Below are 27,818 nucleotides of genomic sequence, written 5' to 3' on the forward strand. Positions count from 1 at the left end.
ACCCCTCTCCAGCCAAAACAGCATAGTCCTTCCTAAAGCCCAGTACTGCAAAACTGCTAGGAGTCACCAAGTGTCATTTTGAACCTGATGCTGGAACAGACAGAAGTGACTAGTAGAGTCTGGTTCTGATTAAGCTGGAAGCCCAGAAGAGGTGAAGAAAATTGCTAAGAAAAAATATGTATACAATCATTCAAAGCAAGAGAATTATTCACTGTCACAGGATTGAATGGGAACCAGGAGGTAAAGTTACAACAGATCCCTAAAACACTATGTTTTCCTAGGTAGTGGAGACTAGTGCTGCCCGATTCAGGAAAAAAATTTTGATTCGATTCGATTCAGCCTATTGAATCGATTTTTCGATTCGATTTTCCTGCTCAATTGGGTGTTTTTATAAAACATCCTGGTGGGTTTATTTTATAGCCTCTTCACCCACTTTGCCTTCTCCTAACCACACTGGTTCTATAGTGTAAACCAGGGCTGCCCAAGTCCAGTCCTCGAGATCTACTGACAGGCCAGGTTTTCAGGATATCCACAATAAATATGCATGAGAGAGAGATTTGCATACCAAGAAGGCAGTGCAGGCAAATCTCTCTCATGCATATTCATTGTGGATATCCTGAAATCCTGGCCTGCCAGTAGATCTCGAGGATCGGACTTGGGCAGCCCTGGTGTAAACAAAATAAACAAACAAAAAAGATTTCCTCTCTCTGTTAAATCCTAGCTCACGTTTGCAGTCTAACAAATGCTCTGGCAGGATACACTTTTCAAATCTGACATATTGTAATCACAAAACAGAAAATAAAATTATTTTTTCTACCTTTTGTTGTCTGGTCAATATTCAAATCTTGTTGGTCCCAGGCTCTGGTTGTCTTCTGATAACTTGCTTGCCAGGGTCTCCTTCTTTCTTCTTTCTCCATGCTAACCATCCATCTGCCATCTCTGTCTTCCCCTTCCGTTTCCCTTCCCTCCCCTAGAGGTCTGGCATTTTTCCTTTTTTTCATCTCCCTCCACAGATCCACCTTTTCTTAACTACCCTTTCATCCAGCATTTCTCCCTTCTTCCCCACCACCCCAGGGTCCACCATCTCTCCCTTTCTTTTCCCAACTACCCTCCTATCCAGTATCTCTATCCCCTCTTCCACACCATCCCTTGTGTCCAACTTCTCTCCCTTTCTGTTCCTTCCCTCCCTAAATCCCATTATCCACCATCTCTCTCCCACTCCTGTTTTTAGACCCATTATTTCTTTTCCCCAAAGTACGGCATATGTACGTCTCTTTGAACCCCCCTTCCTCCCTCCCTCCCTTTACTTCTACACCAGGGCCCCCTCCCTTGAAGATGTGATCCCCCCTGAAGGCCTGCACCCCATCCCTGAAGGCTTGTCCCCCCCCTCGAAGGACTGTACCTCCCCACCAAAGGTCTGTCCCCCCAAAGGCCTGCACCCCCTTGAAGACCTACAGCTCCCCTGAAGGCCTGTTCCCCGAAGGACTATATCTCCCCTATGAAGGTCTGTCCCCCTGAAGGCCTATCCCCCCGAAGGACTGTACCTCCCCCCTGAAAGCCTGTCCCCCCCAAACGACTGTACTTCCTCCCTGAAGGACTGTCTCCCCCCCCCTCAGAAGGCCTGTGTGTTCCCCTCTGGCCTCCCGCGTCTCCCTTTACCTGACTGCGGCAGAGAGCAGCCTGCAGAAAGGATCACGGGTACTTTAGCAATCCTTGCAGGTTGTCATAGGCCTCTGGAGCTGTCGTCCTTCTGCCGCGGTCGCGCCCCTCCCCTTGACGTCAGAGGCAGGATCGCGGCAGAGGGACGACAGCTCCAGAGGCCTATGGCAACCTGCAAGGATTGCTAAAGTACCTGCGATCCTTTCTGAAGGCTGCTCTCTGCCGCAGTCAGGTAAAGGGAGGTGCAGGAGGCCAGGGGGGAAGCCGAACACTGCAGCACTTCCCAACTGACCCTCCCCTCTCACCCTCTAAAGCAGGAGCGGCAGTGCTGTTGATCCTGCTCTAGGGGGCGATGGTCAGACAGTGAATCGGGAGGCCGATTTTTGGGGGATTTGAATCAATTCAAATTGATTCACCCAAAATGAATCGGTGAATCGATTTGAATCATGAATTGGGCAGCACTAGTGGGGACTGGTTAAGGTGGAGCTGGAGAGGGAATCCCCTTCAAAGCTTCAGTAGGAAAGCAAGGGGTAGGTATCTGAAATCACAGCTATTATCACAAGATTCTGACAGTGGCAACAGCCTGAGCCGAAACACTTCAGCTCTACGGGCTGCTGCTGGGTTATGTGGGGAGGAGAGCATGGTGCAGATAGATTGAGAGGAAGGTAACAAAACAGCATAATTAGGAGTAAGCACAGTATATGCTGTGCTCCCTCTCAGCCTTGCCACCTGAGATTTTTCACTCTTTTCCTTTTTAACCAAAATAAAACACCTTTGTAGGTCCACCAGCAGGCAGCCCCCAGCTTTTGGTCAGGATTTCTTAATAGTAATTATCCCTTGCTAGTCAGTACTAGCAGAAAGAGGTGCACTCTGAGGGAATGGGACGTTTCATTTCTCACTCAAACCTATTAGAGGTCTGTGAACCACAAACTTTTCTCTTTTCCACCTCATCTTCTCTCCAGTCTCTCCCACTCTGCACACAGCAGTTTTGGTAAGCCTTTAAAAGGTGAACAAGGACCCCTTGACTTTGAGAAAAAAAAAAAAAAAAAGAAACTGGTTCAAAACTAATTAGAAGTGGGGACCCAAGCCAGCTAACCTTTGCTGACTTCGAGCAGGCTGCTGAGTACTTTATCACACCCAAACCTGTAATTGCAGAACTCGGTGCACCCTGCTTCTCTGGCCCCAACACAACCATCTATTCCACACTATCTCTCCATCGCCAGCCCAGGCTGATGGCTTAGATTCCAGCTCAGCGTCTGATGCTGGTTTGAAGAATATCACGCCACTATCTCTCCTAACAAATGGCTTTAACTTTTCACCCAGGAGATATCTGCTACAACTTATCACAGAGAATCATCTGCTTCCCCTTAACGCTTCCACTAAATTAAAATCTGAAGTGACTTGGAATCTAAGGCTGGTGGGAGCTAGAAACCAGGACAGCAGGATGAATAGCTGGAGAGATGACAAAAAAAATATTACTCAACTTCCTCTACTCCCCTCCCCACCCCACGACTCTCTGTACAAGAAAATTTACTTATCGTACTGGAGTGTTTGGATCTCATTAGAAAAAGGGGCAATGACAACACAGCTGGAGACTCACAAAGGTTCACTAAATAACCCTGAAAAAGTGCTGAAATAGAACTCAACTGACCAGAGATCCAGCTACAAATAAGCTCCTTCCTCCAGGCTATGGATATTAGGGGGAGTTTTAAAAGCAAAAATGGCTTGTTTTAAATTTGCTCAGAGCATATACATACATATACACCCTATGCAAGCACGAATTCAATTCAAATTCTACTGTCTATTATTCAAAGCATTAAATGGCTCTGCCCCCTCCTACCTAAACAACCGCTTAAACCAGATCCCCACCTCAAGACAAAGAAGAACTCCGAACCCTTTTGCCTTCCCTCCACTCAAAGGCACTCAGCGCAAGAAGATGTTTGACAACCTTCTGGCGACGCAAGCAGCAAAACTTAACCATTCCATCTCCAACCTGCTGATGGCAACGGGCGACCTCAAAACATTTTGAAAAGAAATCAAAATCCTGCTTTTCAAAAAATTTATCCAGATATCTTAACCCCCCCCCATTCCCCCTCCTCCCAGACAAATTCTCCCCCAAAACCTCCACTTAGGTAATCTCTTCCTCCCCAAAACACCAAGAATATAGATCTCTGAAATGCAATGTAATCTTATTTGTACTCTAACTGTAATCTATTTGTTATATCACACGGTAACGTACAGTCAATTTACAAGTTCCTCTGAAATTTATCCAGCTCTCTCTCCTCTTTTGCAACCAAAAAAAAAAAATTTGTAACTTCACTGGAAATGTCCAGTCAGCTCTTTTGTAATCTGCCTTGAACTGCAAGGTGCAGGGGGAATAGAAATCCCTAATGTAATGTAATACCCTGCTACTTGTGAAGAGCAGCAGCATTCCCAGGGGCATAGTTTGAACTCGCATGCATATGTTTGAATTTTCCAAAGTACATGTGCAGCTGATGTAAATGAATAAACAGATTCAACCTGGTAATTTTCAAAGAGAAAGTGTTAAAAAAAATTGTTGTAACTTCTGTGTTTAGGCAGCTTGTTTTAAAATTATCCCTGTAGAGCAGAGATCTTCATTAATTTTTTAAGCTGAGGTCATTTTGGATTCTACTGACCTGAAGGAGAACCACCAAATATCTTCCTATGCAAGGCTATATGACACTGCTAACCAGTGTGCGTTAACATCCATTCCCACCAGCCCACCTTCAGACTTCAATGGAGGATGTCCTCATGGTAGTAAGCATTTTAAAAAGCATTCCTCTTTGGTCTATTGAGAAATGTTTTGTCAGTCAAGCATGCAGCTCTTCTCCCTCCCACTTTCTCCTTAGCCTCGGTAGGGGGGCAGAGTAGCAGAAAAACAAAAAGAGATAATGGGGGGGCAAGACCAATAATCTCCAGGGACCTCCACTGCCCCTAGGTCTTGCATTGAAGAATACTGCTGTAGACGGTAATTTTAAAAGGGCGTTTTCATGTATATGTGCCAGTTCACACGAGTAAAATAACTCTTATAAATGTATCTTGTAATTAATTTTCCAAGACTCGAGTTAGTAACACCTAGAGATAGGCTTAAGAGAAATCTAGTGGAGAATTTAGAGATACCCGAAGATTCATTACCACCATTTTCACGGGTTTATTATTTGCCTGATAAAGAACAAAATCAACAACCAAAAGTAAAATCTTCAGATCAAGAACCCTTAAACATTTCACAGATTTTAGAAACATCTGAGAAGGATTTAGCATCACCAGCCACTATGATCATTACTTTAGCTTTGCCAATTGATAAAACATGGTTGTTAAAACTTTACTTTCAAAATAGACAAAAAAGCTTTTTTGGTCATAAAATACAAATGTTCCCAGATTTGGCACGGGAGATGCAAAGGCGCCGCCATGAATTTCTTCTTTTGAAACCTGGGGTTTTATCTTTGGGGGCAACTTTTTATTTGAGACATCCGTGTAAATGTATTGTATATTACCGTACTTTTAAATATGTGTTTTTTGAACCATCACAACTGACCAACTTCGTGGCTATGTCTCGTCTGAATGTTAACAATCCTTGAGCCCTATAATTTGGATATTGTAACCCCATCTCATTGCTATAGCTCTCAGTTTCTTGTTATTATTACTGTTTTTCTATATAATTTTGCCAAGCTTCTTTAATTCTTGGATCTTAATTTGTGGACTTGAGCATAAATAGTATATTTGTTAACTTAGGAATTATATTACTATTGTATTTGATATCTATTCTATTCTTGCTTTCTGTACAAGTGTAATACTTGAAATTTAAGTTGAAAATAATAAAAAAACAAACAAAAACAAATGTATCTTGTATGTAAAAGTAAGCACAATGGCTATAACATGCATATTAATATTCCACTTTAGAGCAGGTATGGCCTGAATGCAAGAAGCAGCATTTCCCAATTAACATGGAAGGCCGACACCACCTTCGGCAAAAATAAGGGAACTGTATGGAGCGTAACCCCGGCTTCTATAACCTCAAGGAACGGCTCTTTGCATGAGAGCGCCTGCAATTCTGAGACTCTAAGTGCTGAGGTGATTGTTACTAGGAAAAACATTTTTATGGTCAGATCCATCAGCCTCCTGTAAAGGCTCGTACGGAGCCTTAGTGAGACTATGCAAAATCATGTTATGGTTCCAAACTGGAAAAGGCTGCCGCACAGGGGAATGCAGCCAAGGCACCCTTTTCAACAATCTGGCTACATCTGGATGAGAAGCTAAAGAAACTATCCACTCAATCCCTAAAGCAGGATAACCCTGCTACCTTCACTCCAAAGGAACCAACCACCAGACCCTTTCTCAAGACCTGCCTGCAGAAACGCTAGGACCACAGTCATTAGGACTGCTCTTGTGCACACCAGTGCTGGAATATTTTCCAGGACTTGGCATAGGCCGCCACCATTGCTTGCTTCTTAGAGTATAAAAGAGTCACTTTGACCAACTCTGAGTAGTCCTTTTTCTTCAAGACCTCGCTCTCAAGAGCCATGCTGTAATCCCAATTCCGGGTCCTCTAGAGCATAGAAAGATACAGATGAAGCAGTCTGAGACACCTGACTCTTTCTAATCTAATTAAATCTGCATACCAGGGCCGATGCAGCTAATTTGGAGCAACCAGGATTTCTAACCTCGGGTGGCTTGCAATTCTGCGTACGACCCAGCCTACCACAGGCCAAGGATGAAATACATACAATAGACCCTTTTCTGGCCATGGTTGTACTAGAACATCCATTCTGGCACTTCTGGGCTCACATCTTCGGCTGAAGATACTAGAGACTTTCCTGTTGCTGGCCGACACCATCAGATTCAACATCAGACACCCCCATTGACACATAATGTCGTTGAAGGCCTTCTGGGACAATGACCACCACCCTGGATCCAGGGTCTGTTGGCTGAAATAGTCTGCCTGCACATTGTTTACTTCCGTTACATGTGTTGCTGATAGTGCCTTCAGGTGGACTTCCACCGAATGAAACAGCAATTGGGCCTCTAGTTTCAAAGGAGCATGCATGGTGCCTCCTTGTCTGTTAACATATGCCACCACTGTACATTTCAGTGTTTTCTGCAACATCTGCAGTGCCAAACAGATGGCTCTCATCTCCAGTCTGTCTATAGACCATGTCCTCTGGAAGGGCAACCAACATCCCAGGACTAGGCAACCCACGCAGTGACCTCCCCAGCCGTATGGGTTGGCCGTATAGGTTGGCATCTGTCAGCAGAATCACTGAGGAGGATATGTGGAGAGGCAGGCCTTTGGCCAGTGACTTCAGCTGTAGCCACCAACACAAACTGTGCCATGCATCCTCTGTCCAGGACAAAGGCATTTAGACAGAATACTTCTGTAGAGACCAGTAGACAGAATACTTCTGTAGAAGAGCCTTCGCCCAAAAGACCATCTCTATGGTTGCTACCATCGAACTCAACACCTGTAGATAGCACCATGCTGTAGGTGCCTGCATCACCAGAATGTTCAAAATTTGTTGGGTTAGCTTCAGTTTGCATGGCTCCAGTAGAAACACATGACCCGCTGCAGTGCTTAACTAAACTCCCAAGTACTCTAGGGATTGAGTCGGTTCCAGGTGACTTTTCTGGAAATTGATGATCCAGCCTAGATCTTGTAGGAGCTGGACCATTTGTGTCACTGCTCTCTTGCCCTCAATGTTGGACAGTGCTCTGATCAGTCAATTGTCCAAGTATGGATGCACCTGAATTTCCGCTTTGTGTAGGTGCTCTGCTACCAAAACCATTACTTTGGTGAAGGTGTGAGATACTGTTACAAGACCAATGGGCAGTGCTGCAAACTAGCACATGAAATCTCACACATTTCCTGTGGTCCATAAAGATGGGAATATGCAAATAGGCCTCCGTCAAATCCAGAGAGATTAAAAATTTCCCTCTTTTCACCGCCGCAATGACTGACCGAATGGTCTCCATACAGAATTGGAGCACTTTTAGTGCAGCATTTACAGACTTCAGATCCAGAAATTGTCTCCAATTATCCGAGTCTCTTTTGGGTATGACAAAGTATAAAGTATACCTGCCAAAGCCCGATTCTTCTATTGGTATGGGCTCTACAGCTGGGATATCTATTAGTCTTCTCACTGTTGCTCGCACTTTGACTGGGGAGTCCACAAATAAGTCCCTCGGAAACAAAAGAATTCGAGTTTGTATCTTTCTCAAATGCTGCCTAATACCTAGTTGTCTGAGCATATCTGTGCCCAAGTCTCCCAGAAAGCCGTCAACTCCTACCTATCCATGGAGGTGCGGTCACAGACCTGACATCACTGGGCCTTTTTGGAGGCTGCTGCTGGGTAGAAACCAGCAGGCTGAGTCTGCCTGGAACTATCGTATCTCTGACATGAGTTGTAATATGATCTCTGAGCAGAGGAGCCCACCGAAGGCTGATGAAATCTTCAAGAACTTAAAAAAATTACCACAACCTGACCATCTTGAGGTTCAAGGTCTAAAGTCTCTTAAGCCAACAATTGGACACACTGGCAATGAGATCATCCAATCTTTTGCTGAAGAGCATTTGGCTCTTAAAAGGTAGCCTGATCAAAGTGGCCATGGAAATTGAATCTCCCACACACTGCCTAATCCAGAGTATTCTGCTGCAGAAATCTTGCTCATGACTCTAAAAATGTCATAAGAATAGCATTAATGGGTCAGACCAATCGTCCATCTAGCCCAGTTGCCATCCTCATGGTGGCCAATCCAGGTCACTAGTACTTGGCAAAAACCCCAAATGTAGCAACATTCCATACTGTTGATCCAGGGCAAGCAGTGGCTTTTCCAATGTCTGTCTCAATAACAGACTATGGACTTTTCCTCCAGGAACTTGTCTAAACCTTTCTTAAAACCAGCTACATTAACTGTTCTTACTACAACCTCTGGAAATGTGTTCCAGAACTTAACTATTCTCCGAGTGAAAAAATATTTCCTCCTATTGGTTTTAAAAGTATTTCCCTGTAACTTCATCAAGTGTCTCTTAGTCTTTATAAATTTTGATGGAGAAAAAAAAAATCGATTCACTTGTACCTGTTCGACACCATTTCGAATTTTGTAGAGTTCAATCATATCTCCCCTCAGCTATCTCTTTACCAAACTGAAGAGTCCTAATCTTTTCAGTCTTTCCTCATTCAAGAGGATTCTATTTCCTTTATCATCTTGGTTGTTTTTCTTTGAACCTTTTCTAGTTCTTCTATATCTTTCTTAAGATAAGGCGACCAAAACTGAACAATAACATTTTTAGTTTTGTTAACCATCCCTTTTTAAAATAATTCTTTTCATCTTGTTTGCTTTTTTGGCCGCCGCACACTGGGCGAAAGGTTTCGTCACATTGTCTACAATGACAGCCAGATTTTTTTCTTGGGCACTAACCCCCAAGGTGGACCATACCATCTGGTAACTATGATTTGGGTTATTCTTCCCAATGTGCATCACTTTGCATTTGTCCACATTAAATTTCATCTTCCAACTGGATGCCCAGTCTGCCTGCAATTTTCACAATTTGCATGTGTTTTAACAACTTTGAATAATTTAGTGTCATCTGCAAATTTAATCACTCATTGTTCCAATTTCCAGATCATTTATAAATAAGTTAAATAGCACCGGTCCAAGAACAAATCCCTGTGGCACTCCACTATTTACCCTCCTCCACCCTGGCAATTAAGAACTGGAGTAAACTTTGTTGTCCAACATAGGAATCCTATGCAATCTGGTATGGCAGGCATGTACAACATATGAAGCCACTGCTGTTGCCTTCAGACCCAAAGCCAAGGCCTCAAACTGTCTTTTGAGGACTAAATCCGCCCTGTGATCCTACATATCCTTTAGTATCACTCCCCCTTTACTGGTGAGCTACCAAGGAATCTACCTTAGGATTAACAAGCATCTGCTGAAAGTCTATAAAATAATGCGTGGAGTGGATAGGGTAGATGTGAAATGCTTATTCCAAAAATACTAGGACTAAGGGACATGTGATGAAGCTACTAAGTAGTAGATTTCAAACAAACCATAGAAAATATTTCTTCACGCGATGTATAATTGAACTCTGGAATTCATTGCCAGAGAATATGGTGAAATCAGTTAGCTTAGTGAGGTTTAAAAAAGGTTTGGATAATTTCCTAAAAGAGACGTCCATAGACCATTATTGAGATGACTTGGAGAAACCCACTGCTTATTCCTAGGATAAGCAGCATAGAATCTGTTGGGATCTAGTTAGGTGCTTGGGACCTGGGTTGGTCACTTTTGGAAACAGGTTTCTGGGCTTGACGGACCTTTGGTCTGTCCCAGTATGGCAATTCTTATGCTCTTATGAACTATTGGACACATTTTTACCATGTTCTTGGCAATCCGAAAGGGCCCTTCTAGGGCTTTCCAATGCTCTGTCAGTGTCTTGGTAATATAAGGATGTGAGGGAAAGAATGTGGTCTAACAAAACACTGAGCTTCTGAGGTCTGCGGGGATTTTAGCTTTAGTTCCTGAAGATTTTAAATTTCAGCAGTGGGGAGGTGACTCCTGAGACAGGTCTTATGGCTGAAACATGTACGTGTTGAGTCTTGACTACAATAAAGAAATTGAGCACTACTGGTCGCCTTTTCTGTTTTCTCAGAGTTAGAGTGGAGCATACATTTACACACACAGGGGCCCCTTTACTAAAGTGTGGTAGGCATTTATCACACAGTTAAGCAAAAACAAGCTAATGTACAACTATGTTAAGGCATTTAGTGGTAGTGTGCCTCTTAAGGCAGAGTAAACCTCAGGTTAATTAATTTCTCAGATTTTATCTCTCAGGGGGCGTGGCATGGGTGAGAATGGGCATGGAAATATTATCCAGTTAGTACATAATACTTACCACACACTAACTGGCTAATGCCCAGGTGCTATGTGCACCTGTGTTAAGTGCGAGACTAGAGAATGACACGGGGACAAATTTTTCCCCATGTCATTCGCTACTGTGAGTAGGTACTGTGCGCTTAGAACATTAACACACAATCCCCTGGATTCTATACAATGCGACTAAAGTATGTGCGCAGCTTGTTTAATGAGCTAATCGGTGCCAGTATTTGGCCACTAACAAGCAATCATCGGCACTAATTAGAATTTGTGTGCACAATTTTTTAAGCGTAGTCTACAAAGTGGTGCGCCTAAATTCTAAGGTGTAGATCTCAAAAGGGGGCATGGGCAGGTCATGGGTGTTCTGAACAATTATGCGCGCTATTACAAAATATGCTGATCTATCCCTAAGTTGTGCGCAGGCATTTACACCAGGTTTTTAGCTGGCGTAAATAATCGTGCCTAAATTTAGTCATGGGACTGGATACTTAAATATATACTATAAACCACATCGAACTTTAGGAAAGGGAAAGGAGGAAAGGGGAATGGAACTTGTATACTGCCTTTTTGTGGTTACACATTCAAAACGGTTTACCTGGGAAAATGGAAAATTAAGTGACTTGCCCAGTGTCACAAGGAGCAGTGCTGGGATTCGATCCCACAATCTCAGGGTGCTGAGGCAGCAACTCTACCACTAGGCCACTCCACACCTTTAAAGACTAGCACTATGCGCATCTATTTTCGGTGCCAATTTTTGCAGCTTCATATATTGAATATGGTCCAATCTGAAATAAAAAATACTACAAATGCCTCTGCTAATTGCTGTCTTAAATTTGCAGTTAATGTGCGGTAAAACATCACATTAACTGCAAATCATAGCCCATTTTAGTAAAGGGCCCCATAGATTATAAACTATATCAAATAGTTTTGAATATTTGAGGGCTATATGAATACTTTCACAAATCTAGAGACTCTATTGCTGGAGTAAGTGCTTGCACTCAAATACAAGTCACATATTTGACCTGTTTTGCTAGTGTTCTGTAAAGATAATGAGGCACTTAATTTTCTTTATTTTCAAAAAAAAACTATAATATCCAAACAACGGAAATGACATTAGAATACATCAATAAAAACACAATAGCAATATTATCTAAAGAAAAACATAACAATTACTCTCTAATTCATAGAAAGAGAAAAAACTCAGAAACAAAGACTAAAACAAAAGAAAAACATGAATTACTTCTGGTACCAAAATATAGGTACTTAATTTTCTTTATAGAACAAGTCAGATAGGAACATATTGAAGGTGTGACATCAGGTTTGTTAACCCGGCTGGATTGGTGTTTTCCAAACCTGTCCTGGAGGCACACCCAATGAACTGCTAGGCTCAGATAGCATCAGGTGATAGAAAAACAAGAACCCCTGTCTAGGTACAACATCTAGGTTACCTATTTAATGGGGACTGAACCTACACATCAACAAGAAGCACAGTATTAGAAAATCACATGCTATACGTACTTGGATGAGGGCGCCCGGCTAGCATCCATCGAGGGTCATAGGGAGCCTTGGTAGGTATAAACTCAATGACTCTGTCAATGGGGTCCTTGGCAGCCAGGATAGGGACTGGGCTGAAGACACACTTTAAAGACATAAAAATACAAACCTAGAAAATGCACCTTGACCAGGGTTTCCACCCAAATTCTGCACTTTGCTTCTTGCTAGTGTGATGGGGAACATTTCCAGTTGTTTTGACGCTGCTTGAGATGCTTCTGTTGGGCAATATCATCGAGACCTTCCATGGTGAAGCGGGGCAGGAGCGATCTTCCTGTGCTCCTGCCCCATGCAGAGCCATCATCAGAATGTCTGCACAGGGCAGGAGCATAGGAAGATCGCTCCTGCCCCGCTTTACCACTAGACCACCAGGTAAGGTTCCGGGGAAGCTTGGACGGCTTAAAAATAGCCAAAAAATTAAAATAGTGTTTTTATTTTAAAAAATCGCAAATAACCGAATCCGCGGATACTGAAACCGTGGATTCAGAGGGAGAAGTGTAATCCAAACACTTATCTGTAGGCCAGCAGCTGCGAGGGAGGTACTTTTATAAAGAATTTTCACATATATGCTCCTATATGCATCTAGAGGGCCTCTTATAATATTACCTTAGGCACAGGAATACACATAGTACAATTGGCCACGAATTTGTATGTGACTTTAGAGTAGGCAACATCCAAAAGCTATCCATACAGATATGCAGATTAAGTCAACTCAGCACAAAGGCTGTCTTAACTATATGAGGAGTGGTTAAACAGCAAAGATACTTACCTGTAGCAGGTGTTCTCTGAGGACGGCAGGCATATATTCTCACATATGAGTGATATCATCCACAGAACCTGGTACATACGCTGCCAAGTGCACTGTCACTTTAAATCTTTATGCAGTGCCCATACAGTGTGCCAGTGCCCTCCCACTTGATATCAGCTCGTGGGACCATCAATTCAGTAAAAAAGCTAAGAAGCCAACCAGGGGTGGGTTGTGAGAATACAGTGTTCCCCCGGTGGTTCGTGGTCGGCGGTTCGCGGTCCCGGTCATTCGCGATATTTTCTGACCGCGAACCACCAACAAGGAGAGGGCAGCGAGAGAGGTAGGAGAGAGCAGCCAGAGCGCCGCGAGCCTAGGAAATCACTCACGGTACGCTCCGACCGCCTCTTCTTGCACTAAGTCGGGCTTATCCAATCAGGAGCTGCATGTCAAAGCAGCTCCTGATTGGATAAGGCCCAACTTAGTGCAGGAAGAGGCGGTCAGAGCGTACCGTGAGTGATTTCCTGCACTCATGGTGTTCCGGCTGCTCTCCTGCTGCCCTCTCCCGCTGCCCTCTTAAGGCTCCCTCCCCCATGACAAACCGTATTCGTGGTTTTTTGAGATTCGCAGAGGTTCCTGGAACGGAACCCCTACGAATCTCGGGGGAGTACTGTATATGTGTTGTCCTTGGAGAACACCTGCTCAAGTAAATGTCTTTACTTTCTCCCAGGACAAGTTAGCATTACATTCTCACATGTGGGCCACCCAACCTGCCAGGATCATGTCTCTGGAAGAGGTTATACAGAATAAACATGAGTCTGGCGAAATACAACAGGACTGTAGGGAAAGTTGGCACTCAAGAAATACAACAGGACTGTAGGGAAAGTTGGCACTCAAGAAATACAACAGGACTGGAGGGAAAGTTGGCACTCAAGAAATACAACAGGACTGGAGGGAAAGTTGGCACTCAGAAGCAAAAGACTGAATTTTTGCAGAACTCCTTGTCCAAACATGCTATCTCTTCTGAACATAAGAACTGCCGCTGCTGGGTCAGACCAGTGGTCAATCGTGCCTAGCAGTCTGGTCACGCAGCGGCCTCTAGGTCAAAGACCAGTGCTCTAAATGAGTTCAGCCTCACCTTTGTACGTTCCGGTTCAGCAGGAACTTGTCTAACTTTGTCTTGAATCCCTGGAGGGTGTTTTCCCCTACAACAGACTCCGGAAGAGCGTTCCAGTTTTCCACCACTCTCCGGGTGAAGAACTTCCTTATGTTTGTACAGAATCTATCCCATTTTAACTTTAAAGAGTGCCCTCTTGTTCTCCCTACCTTGGAGAGGATGAACAACCTGTCTTTATCTACTAAGTCTATTCCCTTCAGTATCTTGAATGTTTCGATCATGTCCCCTCTCAGTCTCCTCTTTTCTCTAATCTCTCACTGTACGGCAACTCTTCCAGCCCCTTAACCATTTTAGTTGCTCTTCTCTGGACCCTTTCGAGTAGTACCGTGTCTTTCTTCATGTACGGTGACCAGTGCTGGACGCAGTTCTCCAGGTGAGGGCACACCATGGCCCGGTACAGCAGCATGATAACCTTCTCTGATCTGTTTGTGATCCCCTTCTTAATCATTCCTAGCATTCTGTTCGCACTTTTTGCCGCCGCCGCACATTGAGCGGATGGCTTCATCGACTTGTCGACAAGTACTCCCAAGTCTCTTTCCTGGGGGGGTCTCTCCAAGTACCGCCCCAGACATCCTGTATTTGTGTATGAGATTTTGGTTACCAACATGCATCACCTTACACTTATCCACGTTGAACCTCATTTGCCATGTTGCTGCCCATTTCTCAAGCGTGGTTATGTCACGTTGCAGATCTTCGCAATCTCCCTGTGTCTTCACTACTCTGAATAACTTTGTATCGTCTGCAAATTTAATCATCTTACTCGTCGTACCAATTTCCAGATCATTTATAAAGATGTTGAAGAGCACGGATCCAAGCCCTGCGGTACCCCACTGGTGATGCTCCTCCAGTCCGAGTATTGTCCATTTACCCCCACTCTCTGTTTTAATCTAAACAGTAATGAAAGGTAAACATATGTATTGATGACCAAGTAACCACTTTGCAGCTGTAGCCATAGCCCGTACATTGTGGCAGTTGCACAGCCTTGCAGTGTCAGCCCAGCCTGAGAACATGTGCAGGAGATACAATCCGCTAGCCAAGTAAAAATGGTTGTCTTGGAAATAGCAACCTCTAGTCTGTCAGAGTCAAAAGTTACAAAGAGCTGAGAGGACTTCCTATGAGGCTTATCCTTGTCTAGATATTATGCCAGAGCATGCTTACAATATAAGGTGTAGAGGGCTACTTCCCCAGGATGGGAATGTGGTTTTGGAAAGAAGACAGGCAAAACTATGGATTGGTTAAGGTGCAATTCTGAAACTACTTTAGAGAAGAATTTGGGATGCATCCGGAGTACTACTCTTTAAGATAGAATCTCATGTATGGAGGATACAAGGCAAGGAATTGAAATTCCGTCACATGGTATGCAGACGTGAGGGCTATGAGGAAAATGACTTTGAAAGTGAGAAGTTTTGGAGAGCAAGATGAAAGTGGCTCAAAGCGAGGCTTCATGAGAACAGAAAGAACCACATTGAGATCCCAAGCAGGTGGAAGCCTGATAGGTGGGCTTTTTTGTGTGAAAGAGGCCTTTCATGAAACAGACTATTAAAGGCTAAACAGAGAGATTTTCTATCTAGATGTGAATGAAACATACTTATAGCACCGAGATGAACTCTTGAGCTGGTTTTGAGACCAGCATTGGAGAGATACAGAAGGCAGTCTAGCATTGATGGAAGAAGACAGGTAATGGGTTTCAAAGAATGCAATGCACTCTAGGAAGAGACTCATGTCCACTTAAAGTGGTGTCAGCACTGAACGTTTCCTAGATGCTTTTAAGATAGCAGATAATTCATCCGAAAGGCGAAAAGAATCTATATGTTCAGAGAAAGAAACCATGTTGTTAGTGCTAATGAGCAGGGGTTGGAATGACAGAGGGACCCCTTGTTCCGAGTCAGTAATGTTGGAAACTAATGAGCAGGGGTTGGTATGAAGGAGGGACCCCTCGTTCTGAGTCAGTAATGTTGGAAACAGTTGCAACTTCCACGGCTTCTTGGATGAGAGCTCCAGGAGAAGTGGAAACCAAACCTGGCATGGCCAGAAAGGTGCTAATAGAAACAGGTTCCCGATCATGGTGAAGTTTGAGTAGAATTTTACCTTTGAGAGGGATCGGAGGAAATGTGTACAGGAAACTGCTTCCCCAATGGAGAAGAAAGGCATCTGAAGCCATGCAGTTGTAAGCCAACTGAAAGAAAATACTGAAAAATGATAAATGATAAAAATGAAGAATTATGAAGAAAAGAATGACAAAATAATATTGGGCAGAAACAAAAATACTTCAAAGTTTGATGCACTGAGAAGATACCAAAGACACAGATTCTCAGCTCTGCGGAAAACTTAGAATGGATAGTGCTGCAAGCTGCTGTTGGGCGGGAAGGCACTGGCATGCATGCAGTGTGGGCACTGCCTAAAGATTTAAAGTGATAGTGCACTTGGCAGTGTCCATGCCGGGTTCTTAGGATGACTTCACCCGCATCTGAGAATATAATGCCTGCTTGTCCTTGAAGAAATTGCCAGTACCTATAAAGCCAGCAACAGTCACCACTCTTTAGGGGTAGATCACTGTCCTGAGAGCAGCACTGAAGAAAAGGAATACATTTATATTCTGCAGCCAGTATCATAGAAAAAAAACACCTAACTGTAGCATTTGAATATTGAATCAGGCCTATTCATTCTAGATCTTTTATTTTATTTACATATGAATTTATTTATTCAGGGACCAAGTAATTTCCAAACATGTCCTAGTGACTCCTACAGTCAATCAGGTTTTCAACATCTTCACTATGAAAATGCATCACAAAGGATTTACAGTATCTCCATGGAGATCCCACTGTAAGTAAACTTATCCCATGGTTATTCACTATAGCTAACCTGAAAACTCAACTGACTGTAGAAGTCACAAAGAGAAGTTTGGACTCAGGAGACCAATGACTCAAATTAGAATAAAAACTAGAATTAAAAAAAACTTTTACTGTAACTATGGGAAATTGTAACTTGTTAACTGTATATTATGTATGTCAACCTGTAACCCGTTCTGAGCTCTTTGGGGAGAACGAGATAGAAAATGAATGAAATCAATAAACAAACCATTTTCAATTCACTTATTGCTCCATCTTCGAAGACCTTGCCTGGCCAGTAATCCTAAAAGAAACTCAAGTGTACATCAGCTAATGTGAGAACTGACCTTGGGCATGTAGGAGAGCCAGTGCAGGATGGTGTAAACCCCTTCAAAGTCATCATGTACTGTGCTGTGTGTCACCCCGTTGTTGTGCATGATTTGGATTCCTCCAAGCTGATTGTTTGAGGTATACACTTCCCGGCCCAGAACCTTCCAAAAGACAAAAAAACAAAACAAAACACAAAAACAGACTTAAATTATCACAAAGTGGTAAGCATACCATCATTATTCCTGACCTCAACTTGGCTTTCCAGGTCTCTCTCATACAGATTGCAGGTTGTGCTGTCTTTCAGGAGACAATGCAGTATGTGAATTCTGAAGTCCAAGTGGATCTCTTCTCTGGATATTTCACATCAGGCCAGTGGAAAGTAACCAAAACCTGAAAACATCCTGTTTACCTCAAGGTCAGCATGGCTCCAAGGACTCTACACTTGTATGTACTGTAGATCAGTGTTCTTCAACCTTTTGACACCTATTGACCGGTGGAAATAAAATAATTATTTTGTGGACCGGCACCAGTCCGCGGACCGGCAGTTGAAGAACACTGGGCTAAGTCGTGAGCCAGAGCCCGCTCATCTCCACCCAATCTCCGTCTCCATAATAGTACTAATTGAAATACCATTTTTTCCATTCATTTTTCATATATACACATACACAATATAAATTAAACTACACAATTAAACTACACACAGCACGCTGTATGCTTCTCAACTTTCATTCCTACCAGAACACAGATAACTCCATACAAATACAAGACCAAAAACTAAAAGTACTAATATATACAAACAAACCCTAAGATGCAAGACTCTGCATGCAGTACAACCCCAGAGGAAAAGAAACAAATGCATTTCTTCCTGAACAGACAGCAGATGTAAATCAATCACTAAATTAAAAAATAAAATCATTCCCCCTGCTATTGTTGTCTCCCTCCCTCCATGCTGTGCCTTGCCTTCTGGCCTGCTCCTCGGTGTTATCTTCGGGCCGGCTCCCTCTTTCTCAGTGCTGAAGTGTACAAAGCCGAGGGCAGCGGCTCCTCGCACGTCCTGTCCTGCACCTCATCTAGAAGCCTTCCCTCTGATGTTGCGACGTCAGAGAGAAGGCTTCTAGTTCAGGCACAGGACGTACATAGGAGCCTCTGCCCACAGCTTTGCGCACTGCAGCACTGAGGAAAAGGGAGCCGGCAGTTGAAGAACACTGCTGTAGATGACTTACTTGAGAATGGCATCTGCAAAACGCTTGCATCTGACAATAAAGCCACTCATGTGCTATGATGAATTTGCACATTTTTCAGGGTAATTCTATAACATGGGTGCCTGCATTTAAGCACCCCGTCTGCACATAAATCATTAGAATGCTGTCATCTATATGCCATCAAAGCACTATTCTAGAATTACACCCATTTGGGTGGGTGCATCTGGACAGAGGGTGGGTGGGGTGGAAAGTTACATACATATCTCTGGAACACAAAGGAAATGCTTACACCAGCTCTGTAGCTGGCTTAAGCGCTCACTCTTAAGTGCATGTGAAGCTTAACACTTGGTGGGTAGGAGCACACTTGGAGGTCCCCACCCTTGGTGGGAAGGGTGGAAAAATGATTTTGATCCGAAAGGGTATACAGCTGAAGATTCATAAGGTGCTGTGAGATCCCAATGGGAGATTCTGACTTGGGAACATATGGTCACTTCCTTAAGACGTAGGTATGGTCACTGGGCTTTCCCTGTCTTTGAAAACGCAGTTACTGGAAGCGCAGCACTCCCTGAATGAGTTGCTCCATGGGGGACACAGAGAGTGATGGCTAACTACAAGTTCCGGTTGTGCGTTTGGTTAAACTGCTGGGGATGGGGAGGGATCACGGAATTATTTGGAAAAGTATTGACCTGTTAAGATCATAAGAATTGCTGTAGCTGGGTCAGACCAGTGGTCCATCGTGCCCAGCAGTTCGCTCACGCAGCGGCCCTTAGGTCAAAGATCAGTGCCCTATTTGAGTCTAGCCTTACCTGCGTACGTTCTGGTTCAGCAGGAACTTGTCTAACCTTGTCTTAAATCCATGGAGGGTGCTTCTCCTATAACAGCCTCTGGAAGAGCGTTCCAGATTTCTACCATTCTCTGGGTGAAAAAGAACTTCCTAACGTTTGTACGGAATCTATCCCCTTTTATGTCAGTTGTATTTGCTTTTAATAAACAGAGATTTACTAAAAAGATTGCTAAAACGGTACTTATTTTGTATGGGTGTTGAAAAATTAGTTATTTAGTAGAAGGACGTATGGTATTTTACTGTTTGATTTTATATGTGTGTTTGTTATATTTATTATATATGTGATTTTGTGATCCGCCATTTTAAAGGCGGATTATAAATAAAAAAAACTATAAAATATAGACATCACCAGAGTACAAGTACTGTTTCATCAATTGCAGATCCCAGCATCGATTTATATATATATATATATATATATATATTAGTCTTATAGCCCGTTACATTAATGGGTGCTAGAATATATGTGTGTGTGTCTGTCTTTATTTCTTTCTCTCTCTCTCCTTAGCCGCTTTCTTTCTTTCTTTTCCTTGGCTGTCCATCACCACCCCTTGCCTGCTCCCCCTGTCCATTGTCCCTTCCTTTTACCTCCCCTGTGTCCACCACCACCCCTTCACTGCTCTCCTTATGCAGCAGCAGCCCTTCTCTCTTTGTTTTACCTCCCCCCTGTCCAGCAGCACCTCTTTCCTTCTCCCCCTGTCCAACATTAGGCCTCCGTTCCTTTTTCTTCACCCCCCCTGTCCATCAGCACCTCTTTCCTTCTCCCCCTGTCCAGCAGTAGGCGTCCCTTCCTTTTTCTCCCCCCCTCCTCCTTCTTATCCCTATGATACACTTACCTTGCTCTGCTCCTGATCAGAGGTTCTCGGCAGCCGCCCAGTTGCACCCATTGGAAAAGTTCCCTCTGCCGCATCCCGCACCCCTCCTGACGCGACTCCCGCTGTCTTTATTTCTGTCTGTCTTTGTCCCTGTCCCGTTTGTCTGTCTATCTTTCTGTGTATCTCCCTGCCCCTGTGTCTTTCTTCTTTTCTTTCTGTCTCCCTTCCTCCCTCTGTCTGTCTGTCCGAAGCAGCATTCCCTCCCCCCACACCAGTTCCCTGTGCACCTGCCCCTGTGTCTTTCTTCTTTTCTTTCTGTCTCCCTTCCTCCCTCTGTCTGTCTGTCCAAAGCAGCATTCCCTCCCCCTCCATTTCCCTCCATCCACACCAGTTCCCTGTGCAGCAGCATTAGCGTTTCCTCTACCCCCCCTTTCCCTTCCCGCGATCCCGACTACAAACACGGTCCCGAGTCCTTTGCCGCCGCCCCTTCCCTTCCCGCGGGCCCGACTACAAACCTGGCGATTCAAGCAGCGTGTGCAGCAGTCTTTACACGCTGCTTCGGGTCCTTCTACTGCCCTGATGTTCTCTGGCACGTCCCTGATGACATCATCAGAGATGCGGCAGAGCACATCAGGGCAGTAGAAGGGCCCGAAGCAGCGTGTGAAGACTGCTGCAAACACTGCTTAAATCACCAGGTTTGTAGTCGGGCCCGTGGGAAGGGAAGGGGGGGGGCGGCAAAGGACTCATGTCCCGGGTAGCGGAAAGTTGCTGGGCTCCTCGGTGGGGGCGCTGAGCGGCCGCGATCCCTCTCCTCTGAGACCCTCCCGCTGGAGGAACAGAGATCGGCGGCTGGCTGCGGTCCCAGCTTGTGGAGGTGATCGGCGGCCGGATATATATATATACTATATGTTTGTGTGTGTGTGTGTATATATATATATATATAGATATATAGATATATATACACACATACACACACACAAACATACAGTGATGCCTTGAAATCTGAACTTAATCCGTTCCAGAACCCCGTTCGAGTTCCAAGACGATTTTTCCCCATTGAAAATAATAGAAACTGGATTAATCCGTTCCTGGGTCCCACAAACTCAAATTTTAACAGTAAATACACTGGATTTTAAGGTAAAATATTAACAAATATTCCAAAGCAGAGTTTGGATTCTGGGGCAGAAACACACACATACAATGCGCAGGGCGTTCGGATTCCAAAGCAGAGTTCAGTTCTGGGGCAAAATTTACTACAAAATAAAGTTTGGATTCCAAAACGTTTGAGTTCTGAGGCGTTCGGATTCTGAGGTATCTATCTATCTATCTATCTATCTATCTATCTATATATATATGTATTTTTTTTTTGTTGTAAATGATTTTTATTGATTAAGCAGCCAAAATCACAGCAAGAAATAAGAGTCGTAATGCAAAGTTATATTAAAACAGTGCAGACAGTGCAAACAGTCCAGGAATGGTAATAGTAAACAATCAGGATGATTCAGCAAGGCCATGCCCGTCAGCAGAATACCCACTGGAAGCAACGATATAATAGCAAATCTGTTAACAGACTGGAACAACTAACGATGGGGCAGGTACCCCCCTGGGGAACTAACCAAGGCTGCAATAACAATTTTGTGGTAGAAAGAAAAGACCTCCCCACACACACACACACTCACATCCATTCCATCAGGCAATAGCCAGCCAGGCGTACCATACTAGCCACACCACATAATCCCCACATAGCCCTGCACGCACACCAGCCATCAAACACACATCAAACAAATTGGCTTGAGAGTAGGTATACAGTATGGTGCCCCCGAGATCCAGCCACTCAAGATTGCGGCCAGTCCATGGGGACAGCCCCTTCAGACGTCCTCTGGAATGCCTTCCACAAAGAAACATAAAGGTGTTTATCAAGAGAGAAGGCGGACCGGTAGGTATGTGTTTCAAAATTAGCAACCTCCGTCATCAACTGCAGCCAATTTGGAAAGGAGGCCGGCGTCGGCTCCACCCAATGCCTGAGCAAGAGCTTTTTCACCAAAAGGAGTGCCGTGTACAGAAACTTCCTGAGGGAGAGTAAATCCCCCTTTTAGCAATTCCCTCTGATCTCCCAACAGCATCAGGTCGTAGTCGCGTGGTACCTGTTGCCCCACCAAGTCATCTAGAAAGGGAAGGATCTGAAGCCAAATAGCCACATAAGGGCATTCCAAAAACATGTGGACCAGGGTACCCTTAACCTTCTGGCAATGTGAGCAAGTGGCATCATCCCAGAGACCCATAGCCTTACCCCAAGCTCTAGAGATGTAAGCACGGTGCAGGATTTTAAATTGCATTTCTCTGAGGTCTGTGGAACCCACTAGGAGAGAGAGATTAGCAAAGAGCTCCCTAAATTGAGCTCTAGTGAAGTCGACTGCCAGGTCCCGGGACCACTGACCAACCACTCGTTCTAGATATGAGACATTGGGGGCAAGCTTAAGAATTCTGTACCGTGTGGCCACCTTGTTCATCTGGGAGGGAACCAGCACCAATTGTACGTCTAAGCTGCCAAGGGACCACTATTTCCCCCACTGGCGTACCAGGGATAAGTAATAATGTCTTAGTTGTAAACATGCTCAAAATTGTGTAGCAGGGAGCTCCCATCTGGCCTGTAATTGAGAGAAAGTGGGGGAAACCTCTGTGCCTCCCCTCGGCAATGTGGCACAGACTGACACAGCCCCGGGACTCCCACGACTGGAACCTCAAGAGACCCATTTCTGGAGGAAAGGCTACATTCCCCACCAAAGGGAGGAAAGGGGATACCTGAGGTGAACACTGTTGTCGTTTCCACCACCACCGCCAGGCTAGACGGAAAGGTTTCAAAAATTGGAACCGAGGGCCAGCCCCAGACACAGCCTGCGGCGATACATGCAATAAAAATAGAAAAGAGTGCGAAGCGCACCACGCAGTCATCCACCCACTGGGCAAAAATTTATAACTACCCGTAATCCGCTCATGTACAAACCGCAGCAGTGAAGCGACATTGTACAAGCGAATGTCCGGGAGATTCAAGCCACCCAACCGTTTGTTCAATTTTAAAGTGGCATAACTGATGCAAGCTGCTTTGTTATGTCATATAAAGGAAAGGAGAATAGATTTAAATACCCGCTCATCTTTAAGGGTGATCCAGAGGGGGATGGTCTGCAGGGGATATAAGAGTTTAGGCAAGAGGACCATCTTAAACAAAACCACCCCGCTCCAAAGAGAAAGGGGAAGGTCCTTCCGTTTGACACAGAGATGCTGGATAGCCTCAATATGGTTAAGAACATTATATTGATACATAAGTTGAGGTTGAACACTCAAGTAGACCCCCATGTAATGCATCGATTTTCGTACAAGGTGCTAGGTAAGTCATAAGAACATAAGAACATAAGCAGTGCCTCCGCCGGGTCAGACCATAGGTCCATCCTGCCCGGCAGTCCGCTCCCGCGGCGGCCCAAACAGGTCACGACCTGTCTGAATCACCAGAAGGGGCTCCCTTGCCACCTTGGTTTCTCATTGAAGTCCTATCTTCCCATCGAAGTCCTAACCCTCCGGTCTTGCACATGCACGACCTGTTGGGTTTCTATACTTATTACCTGGTTAGCTTTCTATACTTGTGTTACATCCCAGCTCCTCCCTCAGTATCCCACGATCTCTTTATCCCTCAGGAATCCGTCCAATCCCTGTTTGAATCCCTGTACCGTACTCTGCCTGATCACTTCCTCCGGTAGCGCATTCCAAGTGTCCACGACCCTTTGGGTGAAAAAAAACTTCCTTGCATTTGTTTTGAACCTATCTCCCTTCAGTTTCTCCGAATGCCCCCTCGTACTTGTTGTCCCCTTCAGTCTGAAGAATCTGTCCCTATCCACCCTCTCTATGCCCCTCATGATCTTGAAGGTCTCTATCATATCTCCCCTGAGCCTCCTTTTTTCCAGAGAGAAGAGCCCCAGCCTATCCAACCTCTCGGCGTATGGGCAGTGTTCCAGCCCTTTTACCAGTTTCGTTGCTCTCCTTTGGACTCTCTCAAGTACCGCCATGTCCTTCTTGAGGTGCGGCGACCAATACTGAACGCAGTATTCCAGATGTGAACGCACCATCGCTCGATACAATAGCATGATGACTTCCCGCGTCCTGGTTGTTATGCCCCTCTTTATGATGCCCAGCATCCTGTTAGCTTTTTTCGAGGCTGCTGCGCACTGTGCAGATGGCTTCAGTGATGCATCCACCAGCACACCCAAGTCTCTCTCAAGTCTGCTGTCTCCCAACAATGCCCCCCCCAATTTGTAGTTGAACAACGGGTTCTTTTTCCCTATATGCATGACCTTACATTTTTCCACGTTAAAGCGCATTTGCCATTTGTTTGCCCAGTCTTCCAGCTTGTCCAGGTCCCTTTGCAGGTCCTCACACTCCTCCCTGGACCTAACTCTGCTGCACAGTTTGGTATCTTCTGCAAATTTTATAACCTCGCACTTTGCCTCCTTTTCCAGGTCATTGATAAATATGTTGAAGAGTAACGGCCCCAGCACCGATCCCTATGGCACACCGCTTGTGACTCCCCGCCAGTCAGAATATTGGCCCTTCACTCCGACCCTCTGCAGTCTACCCGACAACCAGTGCTTGATCCATCTGTGCACATCCCCTCCCACCCCGTGGTTCCACAGCTTCCTAAGCAGCCTTTCATGTGGCACCTTGTCGAAAGCCTTTTGAAAATCGAGGTAAATGATGTCTATGGGTTCCCCATTGTCCACCCGACTGCTTATTCCCTCAAAGAAATACAGAAGGTTCGTTAGGCACGACCTTCCCTTACAGAATCCGTGCTGGCTTGTTCTCAGTAGGCCATTCCCCTCGATGTGCTCGCAAATGCCGTCCTTGATCATAGCTTCCACCATCTTCCCTATAATTGAAGTCAGGCTCACCGGCCTGTAGTTCCCGGGGTCACCCCTCGATCCCTTCTTGAAGATAGGTGTGACATTCGCCAATTTCCAGTCCTCTAGTACCTCACCAGTTTTCAAGGATAGGTTGCAAACATGCTGGATTGTGCCCGCTATTTCTTGTCTTAGTTCATTCAGAACCCTTGGGTGGATCCTGTCCGGGCCCGGTGATTTACCGCATTTTAACCTGTCTATCTGTTTGAGGACATCCTCCTTACTTACCGCTATGTGCTCCAATTTTTCGGCCTGTTCCCCACTCATGAGCTCCTCTGAGTCCGGTATATTAGATGTGTCTTCCCTCGTGAAAACCGACGAGAAGAACATGTTCAACCTCTCAGCTACCTCTTTATCCTCCTTAATCACTCCCTTCCTATCCCCATCGTCCAACGGCCCCACCTCCTCTCTCGCTGATCGCTTCCCCTTTACGTAACTGAAGAATGCCTTGAAGTTTTTCACCTCCCTGGCCAGCCCCTCTTCGTATTCCCCTTTCGCTTTTCTAACCTCTCGGTGGCATTCCTTTTGGCATTTCCTGTGCACCTGGTGATTTTCCTCCGTTGGGTCCTTTTTCCATCTCCGGAAGGATACTTTTTTGTCATTTATTGCCCTCTTTACTTCAGTTGACATCCAAACCGGGTCCTTTGATTGCTTGTTCTTCCAGCCTTTCCAGCACTCGTGCCACTCAGATGCCAAATGAAGCAGTTCAGATTTGGCACAGTTAACAAGGAGGCCTGATATTATCCCAAAGGCCTTCACAATATCGAGAGCCTGTGGTAGGTGTAAATGGGCGTGCTCTAAATATAAGAGGATGTCGTCAACGAATAGATTGAGGCGGTTCTCCCAAGTACCTATCTTGATGCCCAGTATAATAGGATCAGATCTAATCTTGACCGCCAGGAGAAAGAGAAGCGGTGACAACGGGCAACCTTGACGTATGCCCCTTTCCAGAGGGAAAGGAGAGGTAAGGTGGCCATTAATAAGAAGCTGAGCCTGGGGAGAAAAATAGAGACTACGCACCCACTCCAAGAAAGTACCCTCCAGCCCATATTGCCCCATGACCCAGAAAAGATATGACCATGATATACTATCAAAAGCCTTTTCCATGTCCATAAGAACATAAGAACATAAGAACTGCCATCTCCGGATCAGACCCATGGTCCATCAAGTCCGGCGATCCGCACACGCGGAGGCCCAGTCAGGTATACACCTGATGTAGTTTTAGTCACCCATATCCCTCTATGCCTCTCATAAGGAGATGTGCATCTAATTTGCCTTTGAATCCCAGCACAGTGGATTCCTTGATAACCTCCTTTGGGAGAGCATTCCAGGCGTCTACCACTCGCTGCGTAAAACAGAACTTCCTGACATTTGTCCTGGACTTGTCCCCCCTTAGCTTCAAACCATGTCCTCTTGTCCGTGTCGCGTTGGACAATGTAAATAATTTATTTTCCTGCTCTATTTTATCGATGCCTTTCAGCATTTTGAACGTCTCGATCATGTCCCCTCGCAGCCTTCTCTTCTCAAGGGAGAACAGTCCTAGTTTCTTGAGTCGTTCCTCATATTCCAAGTTCTCCATACCTCTTATTAACTTCGTTGCTCGTCTCTGCACCCTCTCTAACAGTTTTATATCCTTCTTTAGGTTGGGAGACCAATGTTGGACACAGTATTCCAAGTGTGGTCTGACCATTGCTCTATAAAGCGGTATTATGACTTTCTCCGATCTACTCGTGATTCCTTTCTTTATCATGCCTAACATTCTGTTTGCTTTCTTTGCCGCTGCCGCGCATTGTGCCGACGGCTTCAGGGTCCTATCTATCAGTACACCCAGGTCCTTTTCTTGTTCGCTCTTACCCAGAGTTGCGCCTGACATTCTATACTCGTATTCCTTATTCTTACTACCTAAATGCATTACTTTGCATTTCTCCACGTTGAACTTCATCTGCCATTGATCTGCCCATTTCTCTAACTGATACAAGTCGCTCTGGAGTTCCTCGCTATCCTCCTGCGATCTGATTGCCCGGCATAGCTTTGTGTCGTCTGCAAACTTAATGATCTCACTGGATATTCCGTCTTCCAGGTCATTGATATAAATATTAAATAGGATCGGCCCAAGCACGGAGCCCTGGGGCACACCACTAGTCACTTTCTCCCAGTCTGAGAACTTTCCATTTATGCCCACTCTCTGCTTTCTGTTTTCCAACCATTTGCCTATCCACCTTTGTATATCTCCCTCTATTCCATGGCTTTGTAGTTTCCTGAGAAGCCTTTCATGTGGAACTTTGTCGAATGCTTTCTGGAAGTCCAAATATATTATGTCCACCGGCATTCCACTATCAATTTGCTTGTTCACGGTCTCGAAGAATTGAAGTAAATTCGTCAAACATGATTTCCCTTTCCTGAACCCATGTTGACTGGGTTTCATCAAGTCGTGTGTATCTAGGTGCCGGACTATGCTATCCTTGATCAGTGCTTCAACCATCTTTCCAGGGACAGACGTAAGACTCACAGGTCTGTAGTTGCCCGGTTCCCCTCTCGATCCTTTTTTGAAAATTGGCGTGACATTCGCTATCTTCCAGTCTTCTGGTATCTGTCCAGTTCTGATTGTCAGATTGGCAAGTTTCTGCAATAGCTCTCCGATTTCAACCTTCAATTCCTTTAAAACTCTCGGGTGAATTCCATCCGGTCCAGGGGATTTGTCACTTTTAAGTTTGTCTATCTGGTAGTATATCTGGTCCAACTCCACTTCAACTGTGGTGAGGCTGTCTTCTATTACTCCACTAAACACTTTCACTGCTTCTGGTATTTTAGCGGTATCCTCCTCCGTAAAGA

At 44.8% G+C, this 27,818-nt stretch overlaps 1 protein-coding gene across 4 annotated transcripts in view; it reads right to left on the minus strand.

The window, feature by feature from the left end:
• Positions 1-27,818, minus strand: part of ACACA (acetyl-CoA carboxylase alpha) — a 434,156-nt gene that overhangs the window by 88,608 nt on the left and 317,730 nt on the right. For all 4 annotated transcript variants that reach the window (XM_033921833.1, XM_033921832.1, XM_033921836.1 and 1 more), the window contains 2 exons: positions 17,200-17,343; positions 12,070-12,190 (listed from right to left, as the gene is read on the minus strand). In XM_033921833.1, the coding sequence (XP_033777724.1) occupies positions 12,070-12,190; positions 17,200-17,343 (265 nt within the window). The remainder of the gene's footprint in view (positions 1-12,069; positions 12,191-17,199; positions 17,344-27,818) is intronic.

Source organism: Geotrypetes seraphini, chromosome 15, assembly GCF_902459505.1.
Source record: "Geotrypetes seraphini chromosome 15, aGeoSer1.1, whole genome shotgun sequence".
Classification (NCBI taxonomy): domain Eukaryota; kingdom Metazoa; phylum Chordata; class Amphibia; order Gymnophiona; family Dermophiidae; genus Geotrypetes; species Geotrypetes seraphini.